This window comes from Coenobita brevimanus, chromosome 8 (genome assembly GCF_032717465.1).
Source record: "Coenobita brevimanus isolate Jiangsu-jjx chromosome 8, ASM3271746v2, whole genome shotgun sequence".
NCBI lineage: Eukaryota > Metazoa > Arthropoda > Malacostraca > Decapoda > Coenobitidae > Coenobita > Coenobita brevimanus.
In genome coordinates this window covers 43,032,541-43,051,138 of record NC_136961.1, presented here as the reverse complement: position 1 = coordinate 43,051,138, position 18,598 = coordinate 43,032,541, and the positions used below count along the sequence as shown (strand labels likewise).

The 18,598-nt window shown below is 41.1% G+C and overlaps 2 protein-coding genes across 2 annotated transcripts in view; one reads left to right on the top strand and one right to left on the bottom strand.

Moving 5' to 3' along the window:
- LOC145407795 (uncharacterized) overlaps positions 1 to 8,450 on the top strand; it is a 58,551-nt gene extending 50,101 nt beyond the window's left edge. The window contains exon 4 of the mRNA XM_080278659.1: positions 691 to 8,450. Coding sequence (XP_080134785.1) covers positions 691 to 5,523 — 4,833 coding nt within the window. The 3' untranslated portion in view covers positions 5,524 to 8,450. The remainder of the gene's footprint in view (positions 1 to 690) is intronic.
- A 518-nt stretch (positions 8,451 to 8,968) lies between these two features.
- Positions 8,969 to 17,975, bottom strand: LOC145405706 (neuroparsin-A-like). Its single transcript, XM_080276972.1, has 3 exons — positions 17,923 to 17,975; positions 9,861 to 9,969; positions 8,969 to 9,518 (listed from the first exon to the last, which is right to left on the bottom strand). The coding sequence occupies exons 1-3, from the start codon at positions 17,970 to 17,972 to the stop codon at positions 9,399 to 9,401; spliced, it is 279 nt and encodes a 92-aa protein (XP_080133098.1). The 5' UTR covers positions 17,973 to 17,975; the 3' UTR covers positions 8,969 to 9,398.
- Positions 17,976 to 18,598: the final 623 nt, after the last annotated feature.

Genomic DNA, 18,598 nt, shown 5'->3' with positions numbered 1-18,598 from the left:
ACTATAATATTAATGCTGTATAAAACCAACTGCATTGACTGTATTTGTATGGAAACTAAACGTGATCCTCTCACGTGCACTTCCCCTGCAACTCCTGTAGCACAGAATCTTTGGCTTTCATTGTAATTTCCTCATAAACATATAAATTAGTCTAAGGATGGAAATATTGATGGTTGAAAATCGGGCATTAAATTTAGGTACACTCGTATAAATATTCCCTGTGACGGTAAAAATGTTTTGTTTTAATTTATATCAATATTGTTTTCTTTCTGTTTCAACAAGTTTCATTCAGTCTGTGCCATTGCATAGTGTGTGCGTGATCTTATTCTTACATCCATCGTTCAGTGTTGTAGTGCATGTATATAAAGAAACTGCTTGTTGTGCTTGCATCAGTGTTCGTGTGGTGTCTGTGTGCTTTTCGTCACTGATGTATGTTATTTTCGCACTTGTAGCCAACTTGCTAAAAACGTATCAGTTTTCAGTCGTGAAGTGTTATCATCAATTAATTGTCAACGTTTCAGAACAATGCTAAAGTAATTGCTCCTTATGCTTGTAAAATTCATGTAATTTACTGCCATTCATCAAACATAATTTAAAATAAAGTTAAATTCATTGTTTCTAAAATGGTAATTGTAGCTTACTGACTTCGTGAAATTTGTAGTGATACATTAATGAATAAATGTATTACAGATAACTCAAGAAAATGAGAGAGAAGCAGCAGCAGCCACCAAGATTCAGGCTGGGTTCCGAGGGTATCAGGTGCGGAAGCAACTACAGGCAAGAAAATCTGAGGAAACTGCGCAACAGTCAGAAGCAACCAACCATAAGAATATCAGCACTGGTGAAAAAGATGCAAGTGATCCTAGACTACAAAGAGCAGCAGTCATAATCCAGGCAACATATCGGGGTTTCAAAACAAGGAAGAACATGAAGAACATACGTGATTCAAAAGTGTCAAAAAATATGAACACTGACAAAAATGTAAATGATCCTAATGTCGAGAAAGCAGCAACAGTGATTCAGTCTTCTTACCGAGGTTTTAAAACCAGAAAAGACTTGCAGGATTCCAAAGGAGAGGATCTTAAAGTTGAAGAGTCTGAGATAGATATAGATCTGAATGATCCGGAAGTTGAGAAAGCAGCAACAATGATTCAGTCATCGTACCGAGGTTTTAAAACCAGAAAAGACTTGCAGGATTCCAAAGGAGAGGATCTTAAAGTTGAAGAGTCTGAGATAGATATAGATCTGAATGATCCGGAAGTTGAGAAAGCAGCAACAATGATTCAGTCATCGTACCGAGGTTTTAAAACCAGAAAAGACTTGCAGGATTCCAAAGGAGAGGAAGTTCAAGCTGAAGAGGCTAAAATAGATATAGATCTGAGTGATCCGGAAGTTGAGAAAGCAGCAACAATGATTCAGTCATCGTACCGAGGTTTTAAAACCAGAAAAGACTTGCAGGATTCCAAAGGAGAGGATCTTAAAGTTGAAGAGTCTGAGATAGATATAGATCTGAATGATCCGGAAGTTGAGAAAGCAGCAACAATGATTCAGTCATCGTACCGAGGTTTTAAAACCAGAAAAGACTTGCAGGATTCCAAAGGAGAGGATCTTAAAGTTGAGGAGTCTGAGATAGATATAGATCTGAATGATCCGGAAGTTGAGAAAGCAGCAACAATGATTCAGTCATCGTACCGAGGTTTTAAAACCAGAAAAGACTTGCAGGATTCCAAAGGAGAGGAAGTTCAAGCTGAAGAGGCTAAGATAGATATAGATCTGAGTGATCCGGAAGTTGATAAAGCAGCAACAATGATTCAGTCATCGTTCCGAGGTTTTAAAACCAGAAAAGACTTGCAGGATTCCAAAGGAGAGGATCTTAAAGTTGAAGAGTCTGAGATAGATATAGATCTGAATGATCCGGAAGTTGAGAAAGCAGCAACAATGATTCAGTCATCGTACCGAGGTTTTAAAACCAGAAAAGACTTGCAGGATTCAAACATAGGTGATGTAAAACCTGACACCCTTGTATGCGACATTGACATGAATGATCCCAACGTTCAACGTGCAGCTACAGTGATTCAGTCTTCATACCGAGGGTTTAGAACCAGAAAAAAGTTACAGGATTCCAAAGAAAAGGCAGCTAAATTTGAAGAACCTAAGGCAGATATAGATCTTGATGATCCTGAAGTAGAAAAAGCAGCTACCATCATTCAGTCTTCCTACCGTGGTTTCAAAACCAGAAAAGATTTGCAGGATTCCAAAGGGGAAGAGCTTGAAGTTGAAGAGCCAGAGATAGATATAGATCTGAATGATCCAGAAGTCGAGAAAGCAGCAACAATGATTCAGTCATCGTACCGAGGTTTTAAAACCAGGAAAGACTTGCAGGATTCTAAAGGAGAGGAAGTTCAAGCTGAAGAGGCTAAAATAGATATAGATCTGAGTGATCCGGAAGTTGAGAAAGCAGCAACAATGATTCAGTCATCGTACCGAGGTTTTAAAACCAGGAAAGACTTGCAGGATTCCAAAGGTGAAGAAGTTAAAGCTGAAGAGCCTGAGATAGATATAGATCTGAATGATCCGGAAGTTGAGAAAGCAGCAACAATGATTCAGTCATCGTACCGAGGTTTTAAAACCAGGAAAGACTTGCAGGATTCCAGTAGAGAGGATCTTAAAGTTGAAGAGCCTGAGATAGATATAGATCTGAATGATCCGGAAGTTGAGAAAGCAGCAACAATGATTCAGTCATCGTACCGAGGTTTTAAAACCAGAAAAGACTTGCAGGATTCCAAAGGAGAGGAAGTTCAAGCTGAAGAGGCTAAAATAGATATAGATCTGAGTGATCCGGAAGTTGAGAAAGCAGCAACAATGATTCAGTCATCGTACCGAGGTTTTAAAACCAGGAAAGACTTGCAGGATTCCAAAGGAGAGGAGCTTAAAATTGAAGAGCCTGAGATAGATATACCTATAGATATAAATGATCCGGAAGTTGAGAAAGCAGCAACAATGATTCAAGCATCATACCGAGGTTATAAAACAAGAAAAGACTTGCAGGAATCTAGTAGAGAGGATCTTAAAGTTGAAGAGACTGAGATAGATATAGATCTGAATGATCCTGAAGTCGAGAAAGCAGCAACAATGATTCAGTCATCGTACCGAGGTTTTAAAACCAGAAAAGACTTGCAGGATTCCAAAGGAGAGGAACTTAAAGTTGAAGAGCCTGAAATAGATATAGATCTGAATGATCCTGAAGTCGAGAAAGCAGCAACAATGATTCAGTCATCGTACCGAGGTTTTAAAACCAGAAAAGACTTGCAGGATTCCAAAGGAGAGGAAGTTCAAGCTGAAGAGGCTAAGATAGATATAGATCTGAGTGATCCGGAAGTTGAGAAAGCAGCAACAATGATTCAGTCATCGTACCGAGGTTTTAAAACCAGAAAAGACTTGCAGGATTCCAAAGGAGGGGATCTTAAAGTTGAAGAGTCTGAGATAGATATAGATCTGAATGATCCGGAAGTTGAGAAAGCAGCAACAATGATTCAGTCATCGTACCGAGGTTTTAAAACCAGAAAAGACTTGCAGGATTCCAAAGGAGAGGATCTTAAAGTTGAGGAATCTGAGATAGATATAGATCTGAATGATCCGGAAGTTGAGAAAGCAGCAACAATGATTCAGTCATCGTACCGAGGTTTTAAAACCAGAAAAGACTTGCAGGATTCCAAAGGAGAGGATCTTAAAGTTGAGGAGTCTGAGATAGATATAGATCTGAATGATCCGGAAGTTGAGAAAGCAGCAACAATGATTCAGTCATCGTACCGAGGTTTTAAAACCAGGAAAGACTTGCAGGATTCCAGTAGAGAGGATCTTAAAGTTGAAGAGCCTGAGATAGATATAGATCTGAATGATCCGGAAGTTGAGAAAGCAGCAACAATGATTCAGTCATCGTACCGAGGTTTTAAAACCAGAAAAGACTTGCAGGATTCCAAAGGAGAGGAAGTTCAAGCTGAAGAGGCTAAAATAGATATAGATCTGAGTGATCCGGAAGTTGAGAAAGCAGCAACAATGATTCAGTCATCGTACCGAGGTTTTAAAACCAGGAAAGACTTGCAGGATTCCAAAGAAGAGGAAGTTAAAGTTGAAGAGTCTGCGATAGATATAGATATAAATGACCTGGAAGTCGAGAAAGCAGCAACTTTGAATCACTCATCATGCCAGGGTTTCAAAACCAGAAATAATCTAACAAGCGAACTTACAGCAGGGAAGCAAGAAGATGTACATTGCACAGAAAATGTTTCTTCCCTAAACACTGATGTCAAGAAAGAGTTTGGAGATAATGATGATGTCAGTTATCTGGGTTCTCACGCACTCCCTGTCAGTGATTCAGACAGTTTAGCACATGAGACATCAGTTAACAGTGCCAATATCTGCATGTATTCAATAAATGGAATTGACAGTGGTGTTATAAACAGAGCAGCAACAAAGATACAGGCTACATACAGAGGTCACCTGGCTCGTAAGAGACATAAAAGAAAGGTTCCAGGTAAGGCAGCGTCTTCATCCTTGACAATGAAACATGGTGTTCAGGAGCCAGAAATAATAATCACGAATGTAGACACCTTGAGTGAGGACAGCGATGAAACACGGGAGGGAGCAAAGGTCTGCACTGACAGTCTAGATGTGTGGCAGCAAGGAGGTGACAGTGAGTGGTCGAGTGTGTCTAGCAGAGAGGCTAGTCCTGTAATGGATAGGCAATATACCACTGCCGAGGAGGAGGCACTTCACCGTGCAGCCACCAAAATTCAAAGTGTATTCAGAGGCTATCGAACAAGGCGGGAGATCAGCGGTCACACAACAAATGGTCCGTCCAGAAGCTGTAATACCCGTAGAAGGTGCTCTGCAAGTCTGGGACGAAAAGACAAGGCAGCAACACGTATTCAAGCACTTTACCGTGGGTACAAAACACGTAAAGGTCTTAAAAAAGCCAAATGTATGACATCAGTTGGGAAACAGAAGCAGAACCTGGTTGAACTTGAAGGAACACTGGTGAGTCAGAAAAGGAATTATGCAAGAAGGAGAAGTTCTGCAGCACGAAAAGAGAAGGCAGCAATATGCATTCAAGCACTTTATCGTGGGTACCAAACCCGAAAGCTTCTAAACAGAAAATCTAGTAAGGGGACCTCTGGAAGAGAGGAGGAAGATTTAAGTGTACAAGATGGAATTCAAATTAACAAGAAAGAAAGTGCTACCTCTACTAATGATGTTACTGATCCTATTGAAAGTGCTGATTTGATGAAGCTGACGAAGGCTGCTGTCACACTGCAAGCAGGAGTTCGTGGATATCTAACTAGAAAGCATCTAGGGAAGAGGAAGGCAGGGCGGCGGGAGGGCAACAAAAGCAAATTAGCTCCAGATGCAGCTGCTACTAGAATACAGGCAGGATTTAGAGGGTACAGAACTCGCAGGGCACTGAGGGAAAGCGCAGCTGTGGCTGCTGCTGATCCAAGGAAGGAGCTGAGAGGAGCTTCGTAGCTGATCTAATGTTCATTGCGTACATCCCCTCCCCCACCACACACACACACACACACACACACACACACACACACACACACACACAGCATCGCACTTTTATTTCATATACAGTATACAGAAAGCACGAAACATCTGTTACAGAAGGTCCCCAGACAGATGACATGTACTGTGGTTACTGTACTCAAGATGAGTTAGTACTGTAATGCGAGATCTCGCTTGTATTTGAAAGATAACTTGACACTAACCTTCGAGTTGTACTGTCTTAATGTTTGTTGTGCATCTTTTTTTTTTTTTAATTAATTTTGTACGTGTATTTCATTCGCGGGTGAGAAATACGAAATACGTGGCCCATCACAAGTTAATAGGCCGCCTACAGGAATCATGTGAATCGCAGCATAGTATCTAAAAACTCACAGGATCTGACAAAATTTAACGATGCTAGGTGGCACATTTACTTCATTTATTTTTTATACATGTAAATTCCCCCAGAGTGTAAATTTTTGAACCGGGAAGAGTTTTTAGCCCATGCAGTCAGGGTTGACACGGTACGGGCATGAGCAATAGTCGCCGACGCACCCCCAGCACCTGTGGCGATAGGCTTTGTATGAATCCTTTTTATGTGATATGAAACAAAAAAGAAGACGAAAGAGTATGAGAAGAAAGTATTCGTTATGAAATCCAAGTAAGACAGGAATATGGAAGGCAAGGCATAATGCTGGCACGGGGAGGGGGGGGGATGTCGGCTATCTTCTGCTCATGACTACACCCCGTTTCTAAAAAAAAGCAGAAGTGGCCACAGAGTGATTTAGTTAGTTGTATCTTTTTACATGGTTATATTTCAGTACTGGTCTTGAAATATATCAGTTTATGAAATCTGAATTATTTGCCATTAACTGCATATCGCTTCAGCGCTAATGTTTTGCATCTTAGTTTGCTAAAGAAGGGGTTGCGAGTTAGTAAATAGCACATCTTAAAACACACACACACACACACACACACACACACACACACACACACACACCATGCAAGAGTGAAATGGCTTGGAATATCAGGGTATTTTTCAACCACTCAGTATTACAGGAAAGCAAATATCGATGTAAGTAGTTTCCCCTTTTGCTGCCTCACTCTTTGCTGGGTATTTTACTTAATGATTTTGCAAGAAACAAGATGCTTCCTCCAGTGTATCTGTATCCTAGATCAGGGTGTTTCCATATCCTAGCGGCGTCATCCTTTGAATTACCGTAATAGATTAGGGTAAAAGAAAGCATTTCGTTATGCATCCTTTATTACATGAGTACATTAAGCTATTTGCATCATTTGTTGCATGAACACTTACCCTGATAAGAAAGTAGTATATGATATTAATCCGGTATCAAGAATAAAAAAAAAAACAGGAAATAATCTCCAGATTCAAAAGGAAAATTGTGCTTTTCTGAGCAAATAATATCGAGAGCCTTGTGGAATCAGAGCAGGTGAACTGCAGTCATGACATGAAATTTATCTATGGGTGGTTGATGTCACAGCTAGAAATTAAATTCAAAGTCTTTGAATTTTACCTTCTAGTTAAATCTTGTACAACCATATCGGATTTTAAGGATGCTTGTACTTTACCTTAGATAACCCTTTCAGTACAGTGATTATGTATTATTCTTGCTATCTTCAGAGGGTTATATTCAGGTAGGGAAGTACTCTTGTAACTGGAGAAGGTAGATATTTGCTTCATTAACTCCTTCAAATTTAAGATCTTTCCGAAGTGGAATAAAGTCGTCTGGATGTAGCACGAATAAACAAAAAAGGGTAATTGGATTGAAAGGGTTAAGCATATTCAGAAATTAGTCATCGGAGATAGAAAGACGATGGTGATGATGCACCCACGGATGGGGGCAGCTGTGGAAAGATGGAGCCTGTCACGTAGATAGAGAACTGTAGTGAATCTGACGGTCGCATTTTGTGTGGCTTTGGATACTTCGTTGCACATTTTCCTCAGCGATTTTATTTTGTTGCACTTTATTATGTGCTTGTGTGTCACTGATATAAATCATGTTGGTATTAAATCGCGATAACACACAAGGTGATAATAACCTGCGGTAAAATGATGAGCTACGAAAAATGTGCTACGAATCCTGTTATGACACCAAATTGGTGTACCTAAGGTTAGTCTTGCTATGTAGATGATGTAATGCAATAACTTGATAAGGATAAATGACCGATAAGTGATTTAATGAAGATGATAGTGTGACAAACATGGACGATATTATCCTAACATTATATTTGTACTTCTTTATCACAAAATATGTTACACCACATTATATAGAACGTGCTATTACACATATATATATATATATTTATGCAAACATTAATGAACGTTTATATATTTCCTATTACGTTTCAGTTTAGGTATTTGTGAAGCATTGTATAAGAAGAATAATACGCTTGTTCCTAATATAAAGTATACATTGTTGATATGTAGTTTAGTTATACCGTATATGTTTATTTATATGTGTTTATGTTTATAGAAGTACTGGAGAGGGATGCCTTCGTGAGAGGACATCGATATAACCGAGCTGCTCCGTTGCCTACTTATACAAACCTCCCTCATCTCCCTCCCTATCCACCTAATAGAGGAGGGTGAGCTGCAGGAGGGGAGCTTCAACCTCCAGTCCAGCGGGTTCACATTCAGACGATCCTGGAGTTACAACTACTACTGTATTACTGTGTTGATGTAATGAAGGGAAGGTTTAAACCAGTTTGTCTTATTTTGGTGTTTTGTATCAGTGTTGTGATTTTTTTTCATTGTCTTTTCAGTCCTGTTTCATTGCCTTTTTTCAGTGTCTTGTCTCACACTGGTATCATTGTCATCTTTCAGTCATGTTTCAGTGCCATGATAGCTCAAATACACTGATTTTGTGTTTGTTGCTTCCTCACAATCGACACATTTTCAGTGCTGTACCTTCACTACAAGGAGAAGGTCCACTGTGAAAGACCGGACCTTCTAAGAGGGAGGGTAGCAATCAGAATTAGTTTTTCCCTATACTGGTGAAGTATAAAAACGCAGAAGGGGCGTCTGTAAATAAGAGTACTGTATGTGCGTGTTGTATTTGCAATGTTTGTGTTTGCTGCACTGGAATGGTACGCCTACATGCGGTAACGCCGATTCACCCTGACGGAGGAAGCTACCTGGATGCACAATCGTACCTGGACTCGCCCCCACCCTGTATAAGGAGGACGGTGGACTGCAGAGTTTGTGTCCTGTGGTTCGCTGGGTTCACATTCAATTGAACTTAGGGCTGCAGCTACTGGTTGTGTGTGCATCAGTGTGAATTTATCATAGGTGTGGGTCAGCAAGGTGGGAACATATACTGTACAATCATTGAAAGGTCATACTACCAGCACACACTTTAAATGTTCGCCAGGGCTTGGTTTTCGAATCCTAGGCAAGGGGAACACGCAGTTTGCAGGACGAGCACTGTACCACCGATCCACCGTAGCCCCAAATCTCCAGTATGTGAGTAGAAGTCATTTGTGCCAGCGATCAATACATCTGTTCCTGACTGAAGATATAGCAAAAAAGAAAAATTACAGAACCTATGGGTAACCTTGCTTCTTCTGTTGACTGTACAAGTATGGTGTTGAGACCCACGCCAGGACGAAGGAGAGTGGACGCCTGCATGGGCTGAAGGACGCTTAGAAGTGATGAATGTAGGTTACGGGATTGGCACCTAGGATGTGAGACAACCGAAATTGAGGAGCACGTTGCAGTGATGAGTTCTGGAGGTGATATGAGGGTACACTTAGCAGAGGTCACCCACTCGAAGCGATACTCAATACTGAGGGGCATTTAGACGTGATGAGAGTGTAGGTGATACGAGGATCACCTAGCAGAAGTGACATTCGAGATTGGCGGCACATCCATGACACCGACCACAGGCACAGTAGGTCCCCAGGGTGCACTGGCCTCGCTCCCACCACTCCTCACCACACACCTCCCCGGGACCCTGAAGGCAAAGACACATTAAAGTTACCATACTATAAACAGTCAGGATTTTGAGTTGGTGGGGATCTGTTCTGATGCAACATAACTTCAGGGGGGATGTGTTTCAGAATATCAACTCTCCTTTAACCTGGTATTTGTAAATTGTGGGAAACTGGCAAATCAGCTTTATAGGAAGCCAAGGAACTTAAAGCAATTGTTCTATATTTCCTAAATTAAACTATTGTGAAGAGGATGGAGGCTGCAAGAGGTGTGTGTGTGTGTGTGTGTGTGTGTGTGTGTGTGTGTGTGTGTGTGTGTGTGTGTGTGTGTGTGTGTGTGTGTGTGTGTGTGTGTGTTACATTACCTTGGCACACACAACTTTCCTGCACCAGTCCCGCACCGTCCCATACTTGCAGGGACCCACGGGCTGCGTGCTGTCCTCGGTCTCGCAGCGTGGCGCTCCCAAAGTCTCCCTACGCAACACACAAATCGAGAACAGTGTACATTAGGAACTGAATTTTTTCTTTAATGCAAACTGGACATCAGCTAGGAAGCTCTCTCTCTCTCTCTCTCTGCTCATTTATGTGTCCGATTTGTTGGTGTGCGTGTGGGGAGGGGGGGGGGTGCATCCTACTCTAAACATAAGCTAGGAAGAACTTGATACTCCCCTCTGGACATAAATTAGAGGCCCATTCCGTAGGCCTGATGCATCACTTACGACACACCAGCATACTGTGATCCCTAGCAACTCTCACACTCCTGGCACCAATGCCCACTATCGTTACTGTGATACGGATATCGCATTCAGATCCTCTAAGAACTGCTCGGGTTAGATACAGTGTCAGTATACCCCTTCGGTACGAGAGGCCTTTTCAGCGTTGAATAAAATCCATCTGGTTGCAGCAAGGATACTAAAAAAGACGTCATTCGATTGAAGGAGTTGGATGAGTAATAGTGTCATTCACTTCACGGCTCACACACACCACAAAGTCAGGAGACAGGACGTGTGTGCTGGGCTTTCCCCAGGTCCTGTTCTCCCCACTTACCCTTTTTTAATCAGCCCATACACCACTGACCGGGCTAATGTATGGCCCGGCCTGCACTATATGTGCAGGGAATCTTTCAAAAAAAAAAAAAAAAACACGTCGATTACGTACTTCTCTGTTACTCTTGTTATCTTCATATTCTTTTTTTCTGAGACTAAGGTAGATTTTCCGGCATGTAGACGTTAGGCATTGCCTTCATTAACCCTTCCACTACCAGAGCATTCTTGAATCCAATCGTCTGGAGAGGAGAGAGCAAGGGAAAAAAAAAACAGCAACTCCGGATTGAAAGGATTCTTATTCCGATGACGTAAGGTACTTTCAAATATTCCTACCACCACCAGATTTATTTTCTTACTTAGGACAAGACTCTAGTAATCAAGGGGTTAAGGAAAATAGAATCTAACATCTCCAGATTGCCCATGTGACGATGATTTGAAGGTAACTGTTACACTTTGTTGACCTACGTAACGGCGATAAAAATGATCTGTTAAGCCTTAAATAATTTGTATATGCCAATTATTTGAAATTTGTTTTGAATTGCACCAGACGAGCTAATTAATTTGATCAAAATACTATAAGTTGGAGAGGGGGGGGGGATGCTTCTATTTGGGCGTCGTAAGATATTGAATATATCGCCAAGGAGGCGGTTGGCATCATTTGTTTGTAGGGACAGCCAGGGAAACGATACTCATACTTCCATAATAATTATGAGTAATTATTTTGCACTCATACGCATATATGATGCGATATACAAACCTGTAGCCCATTATATACATTTTATTACTAGTTCTGATGTGTTACATAATTGCTCGTGCTTGGAGAGCGAAAGTGGTAAGATTTTGTCCAAGCGAAGAGCATGGTGTCAAGGTGACAAACAGTAGATGGGATAGACTTCACAATTTTCCAACATTTCTTGACTATTACAGTGCAGATTACTTCCTGTTTATGCTTTTCAAAGTTGTACTTGTTCAGCTACTCGTCCACTGACCAATATTTAGAGATATATGATTCAGGTGAAGCAGCGAAGAACTTACCGACGCCAACTGGCAGATGTGGTAATAATGAGTATGATGGCCGCTGATCAGGTGTTCGTCTTGTTGGTACTGTTTTATTTCTTTGTGTGTTGTGTTTTTCATGATAATTCCTGGAACCGAGTGCCACCCAAAAAATCGCCAATATCCCCTGCACGCCGCAAGGTAAGTGTAGACACTGGAAACAGTAGTTTATTTCCTAAATGCCGAAAACCAGTAGTCATGCGTGTTGATGTTTACCCCGTCCCTTTAATTCCGTTCACTACTTTAACTGCGTATCGGAATGCTATTACTATTCATTCACAAGAACAGTATTTAACATCAGCAATTTTCCATCTCATTTCCCTGCACGTGTAATTGCTAGACCTCTTTGTGGTTGGTGAGCATGGTGATTTTCCGTGTTTTGCACCAACCCACATGGTCACCAGTACGACGCCGTGACATTTCTTTATTATTGCTACTACAAGACGATTGTCAGCTTAGGATAGACTTTTCGGATTGTAGGGGGATAAATATAGCTCTTATCGTCCTCTTGAATATGAGATACAATCGTCTGGAGGCAGCAAGTGTTGTCATCGTAGGGATGGTTTGAATCAGTATTCCAGTTTGTCATTTATTATTTACTTCGGATTTGCTAAGTGTACTCAAATAAATGCCTTCTGTATTTGACACTTCAGTCCAATGCTGTAATTTTACATTTTATCCCTTCATCTACCAGACAATCTTATTCAGTTTTGGACAGACTTCCAGTAGTGAAAGGGTTATTGGAAGCTCTACTAAGCCATCCATTTCGAAAAGTGTGTCTAAAGTAAAATAAAAGCATCTGGTGGTAGCAAGAATTAAATATATACTTCACGTTGTAAGGTTGGAATAATGCAGTGATTTCAAGGCTATTAAGTGCATTGTGCTAAATCTTTTTTATACTGTATATTTAGTTGCGGTAATTCTGTCATTCACTCCAAATTTCCCAACCTTATATTGTACTGTTGTGGTGGTAAATGTTAGTTTCATTTTATTGTTGTCGTGTGTATTCCAGTATGTTATGTTTATTATCATTATTTAGTGATGCCAAGCGTATTACTTTATACTGTATTCCATTGTTAAGAATATCTTTTAGTCCCAATGTTATGTAGCCTTTTATCGTGTATTCCGGTGTTGTCAGGTGTTTTATTTATTCCAGGTTTTTCATGCCTGTTACCGTTTCACCAGAGTTATTAATCTTGTCATTTTGGTGGTGGCACATATTGTCTTTCATTCCTTTGGCCAGTCTGTTATCATATATTCTGGTGTGGTCAGACATTTATTCCATTTTGCCAGACTACTGTAGTGTTTATTCCATTGTTACCAAACATTTTTTGCTTATGTTAATTGCAAGATGTATTTCTGTTTATTCCAGTGATGTCAAATCTTGTACGTTTCAATGTAGCCAAACTTTGATCAGTATTACCGTGCCAAATTTATTATGTTATGTCGTCCATTGGTGCTCAGTCACATTATTTCCGGTATTACCATTTTTTTAAATCATGTATTCCAGTGTTGCCAAGCTCTGTACATTTGATTTATAAATTCATCGATTACTGCGGTCAAGCGATTTTACTCGGAAGAATTATTAACATGAAAAAGTTGACTCGTCCCAGTATTATACTGTGGAATAAGTGAAGATGGCGCACATTTGGGGACAAGCGACAAGAGTTCCCCTATATATTTCTGTTTGGCTTCTCCCTTTCCATCAGCTGGCTAATATTCCTTAGCTGTAGGAGGCCAGGTAATTGTCCGCTGCACAGTTATCATCATCAGGTTTATGATATGTCAGTGAAGAAAGTGACGGACATGCCTTAAGTGTGAAATAGTCGCAATGCGGTCGTACAGTAGACTATTTATGATGCGTCAGAGAAAGTGACGGAAATGCCTAAAATTGTGAAGTAGACGCAGTGGAATAGTCAAGAACGTCAGAGAGGAAAGTGGCCCACATGCAGTACCCACAGTAAGTGTGACGTATACGGAGGGGGAATGCTGGGTGGGGGAGTGACACGAGTTAAAGTTTGATTTCTTTATTTTCTTTAACGTTTCGGACTGCACTGAACCCATCTTCAGAGTCATCAGGTTCTGTTTATCCCGAAACGTTAGAGAGAATAAAGAATTCAGTCTTTAACCTGTGCCTTTCTCCCACTCATCATTTCCTCTTGTAATGATCATCTACATGTAAAATATTCGTTTCGGAAAACTTTGTGATTTTAAAACTGAACTGTAGAGGCAGTGCACAGCAACAAGGCGTGGTGGGGCCTTACACAGAAAAACGTTGTCCAAGGTCTCATCCACGCTTAAATTTTGCTCCAGCCGCTGCAGGTTCTGAATTTAGTGTTGTCGCTACCGCCCTGCCCGCATCATCCCTCCTTCACTGCTGCCCATACCATCACACACACACACACACACACACACACACACACACACACACACACACACACACACACACACACACACACACACGTATACTAATGGTAACTAAACTAGGCAAATACACATACAGTACATGTATACGCAAGCACTCTCACGCACACATAAAGCACACACACGCACACATATACAGTACATGTACAGTATTCTCAGTGCTGGCTGTTGAATGTGAACTTGTATGCATGTTTTCAGTGTCATTGTTTATGTGCCGTATGTATGTACGTGTGTGTGTGTGTGTGTGTGTGTGTGTGTGCCATTCATTGCTAACTGGATGTTGGGGTGTGTTTGACTGTGCTTGTATTTTTGCCTGTAGTGTGTGTGTGTGCGCACAATGATCGCATCATTGAGTACATGCATTTGTTTGCTTGTGTGTGTGTAATAATTATGCGTACCGTAATAATCAACAGCCACAACATGCATCTCAGGGTCAGTAACCGACATATGAACGCTTTCAGTTTGATGACGTCTTTTTCATCTTATTCTTGCAACTATCACACTTCATAAATGAGCTTAGGAGAGCTGCCTAGAGGTGATGGGAAGAAAGGAACATCCAACCCCTCCAGTTCGAGAAATCTTGAGATGAATGTAATCGACACAGGCTTCATTATTCGCTTCAGAACGAAATGTCTGTCCTAAGATAAATAACCTCTGAAGGCAGGAAGGATATACCAGATAGAGGCAGTTCTGTGGGAAGTGTTAAGATCAAGTAAGAAGGCGAGTGTGAGAGGACCGTAGCCAGCTCAGCAGCTGAAATATGAGGGCCTCTTGTGTTATTTGGCAATTGTGTGCCGTTTGGTTACATGCTGAGGGTGCGAGAGGAATGTAATACCGCCATCTGTTTGTAGTTTCGCAATAAACAACACGCCAATTTACTGCGATGCCGTCTTTATTATTTTTACCATCAGATGAATGTAATCAGATGTCATACCGGGATCTGTTTGTAGTCGCAATAAGCAACAGTGCCTCTTCAGTTCCATGCCGTCCTTATTACTGCGAGAGCCAGGGAGAATATTATTTAGCTTAGAGGAGCTGTCTTTATTGCCACTCCCATGGATGATTCTGTTGAGCTTAGAAATGTTGCATTGACATTACTGTGGTTCCGCAATAAACAACTCTGTACCCATTAACTGCGATGCCGTCTTCATCACAGCTACCACCAAATATGATACTGAGATAAGAGAGTAAATTGTAGGATTTGTAGATTCGCATTAACAGTCCACCTCATATATGCTACCGCTAATGATTATTCTGTTTAGCTCAGAAGAGGCGTTATTGTGGCACTTGCTGGTAGTTGGATTTTGGCAACTCTGCCTCTTAAGTATGGTGCCGTCTTTATATTTGTTACCACCAGATTATTTTACTCAGAGGTGTAATAGATGCTTTTCTATTGTTTCGGTATGAGCACCAGTCTACCCCTTCAATTTAGTGCCGTTTATATTACTACAATACTACTACTGCCACCACCACCACCACCCAGAAATGTTCAGAATGGTTTTACTCTGGAGGCGTGAAATGAATATAGCAGCGGTATCTGTCTGATGTTTTGATAGCTATTAGCAACACACTCATCCCCTTCAGTCCGTTGCGGTCTTTATTATTGCCTTTACCTCATGATACTCTTCAGCTTTGAGGAGACGTTCCATAGTCTCCATTAACCCCTTCAACAGGATAACATCTTTTTTTGCCTGTTACTGCCGGATTGAGTCGTGACAACTCTAGTATTTTATTCCAACCAACGCGCGGCTCTTTTATTGAGCTGAGACCGAATCATAATAGTGTTAATACTGGTACTGTTAAGCCTCTCTTGGTCGGGACAGATCGAGTGTTCTATTCCAGCTTATTATTCAGTTGAGAGTGAGTCAAAGTCCGCCCAGTCCTGAGTGATAAGAAGAGCGAACAGATTTAAATTTATTTATTAATTAACATTCTTCGCTTACCTTTTAGTACAAACTCCGACTCTCTACGGAATGATGTTGCTGAAGGCCAAGCAAGAATGAGTACAGTGTTAAGTAACTATAAAGTGACAACTATAGGTTGGAAATACTGATGTTGACACAGTAGAGCAGCGATAAAAGGACAACCAGGATCACACGAAAGTACGTGAGGGTGGGTGAGTGGTAGTGCTAGAACAGTGTCCGTATTACAAGGAGTCAGAGACCCCATTGTGAGTAGCACTGGGGCATTCGTAGCACTTCTTTATGGGCGATTTATTTATCTGTCTGTCTATTAATATTTGTCAATATATGTATCTTTCTATCTACCGTATTTATCTGTGTCTACTTATCAAAATCTGTCTGTATAGTTGTATTGCATGATATTTTCTTTTATATGATTTTTCGACATGGGTTCTCTAACTAACATGCAAGAGGATAAACAGATGTGATAGGCAGAATAATTAACTGAGGAAGAAGCATTGCGAAATCTACAAAGCGACTGAAATACGGCCATGAGGAATTGGGGAAAGAGCGTGAGAATAGCCCGCTCTCCCAGGCGCCCCCACTCCCTACCCAAACACCCACCCCCCTCTCCAACCCCAGATGTCAGGATGAAGTATTGACACAGACTATCACGTACTAAACCAGAGAATATAAAGGGGACGATAGCGGGTAAGTCAGCGGTACCGTGGGAGAAGGGGTGAGATGTGGGACGAATTTTAATATAGCCTAGTATTCCCTGACCTGTCCGGCCACTTGCCTGATATTTCAAAAGCTCATCACCGTCACCACCCTCTTCACCATCATCATCATCATCATTCCGACATTTCAGAAAAAACCATCATCATCATCATAATCATTATCATCTAAATTGTAACCCCTACATTATGGTGACATCTTTTTTCTTTTATTCATGCCACCTCCAGACGATTTTGGAGAGAGTTTTCGAAGTGGAGGGGTAAAGCCATTCTGAACCTCCTCAGTACTTTGTTTTCCTAAGCTGAATAAATTCGTCTGTTAGCACCCGGAATGAATAAGCATATCTATCTATCTGAAGCCAGACGTCTTAATCCGCTAACAGATCATCTCCATGGTCCCCTGTCCCCTGCCATTTCGTTGCCCTCCCTCAGCTTACACCCCTGTCTCTCATACCTCTCCGATCCAGCTCATCCTCGGTCTCCCCTTTCCTCTCCCCCCTCATAGTTAGTGCGTCAAGGTAGTGCAAGGTATTTCCTTATGTACCGAGAAAGATTAGGTGACAGTATCCAAAAACTAGAATAAGGAAAAAAATGTAGGAGATCTGTGTCCAGTAAAATGACCAGCACACGATTACCCACCCATCATTCAAACCTTCGAAATACCGACTCCACCTTACAAGCAAAACCGATCTATATATATATTTTTTTTCTTAACATATGCGCAGAACATAAACATATATATCTGTGGGATAGTTATACCGTCGACTTCCAGGTAAAGAAATAAAACTGAGATAAACTGTCAAACTTTTCATATATCAGTACATCATCATCGATCGACCATCCATTTCAGTTACTCTTCAGTTTCTTAGCTTATTCAGTTTCCATGCATCTTCCCTCTCTCTCTCTCTCTCTCTCTCTCTCTCTCTCTCTCTCTCTCTCTCTCTCTCTCTCTCTCTCACACACACACACACACACACACACACACACACACACACACACACACACACACACACACACACACACACACACACACACACACACACAATATCCAAGCATCTTCCCTCTCTCTCTCTCTCTCACACACACACACACACACACACACACACACACACACACACACACAATTTCCATGCATCTTCCCTCTCTCTCTCTCTCTCTCTCTCTCTCTCTCTCTCTCACACACACACACACACACACACACACACACACACACACACACACACACACACACACACACACACACACACACACACACACACTCACCTGAGGCAGATGACGACAAGAACGGTGATGAGTCGAATGGCCGGCTGCATGGTGATGGTGGGTGGTGGTGGTGGTGGCGGCGGTGTGGTGGTGAGGGGGGGGGGTCAAAGGGCCCTGGGGTTGCACAGGCTGGAAAAGAGAGTAGGCTGAATTATTTTTATCCCGAAGATCCTTGTTCATACAGCTTAGTCGATTTTACAATAAGCCAAATTATCTGTCAGTTATCAGATATAGTCATGTTTTTGTAGCCTCTTTGAACGGTGATTATCGTTTTTGTGGTTTTGATTTTTTTTATTTGTTTTTCTTGCCGCTGTTCTGTAAAAAAAAAAAATTGTTGTAATATCTTGCATCCTGGAAAGATTAAGAACCTGAGAAGTTGTGGAACAGTAAAGGAATAAGAAACTGTGAGAGCTTGACAACAGAGAGAGAGAGAGCAGGGTTTATTATCATATACTAAGGTGTTTTTCTCGTTTAAGTTCTGTTTTTTAAGTTATTCTTACGATTAACTTTTTTTTTTTTGTTGCCTTACCTGTTGCCACCGTGTACGTGACCTTTTTCAAGTGCATGTTTTACCTGAGGGCTAATTATTATTATTATTATTATTATTATTATTACCGGGTATTTATAATTGTTATTAGTAGTAGTAGTAGTAGTAGTATCATCATTTCCATAATCG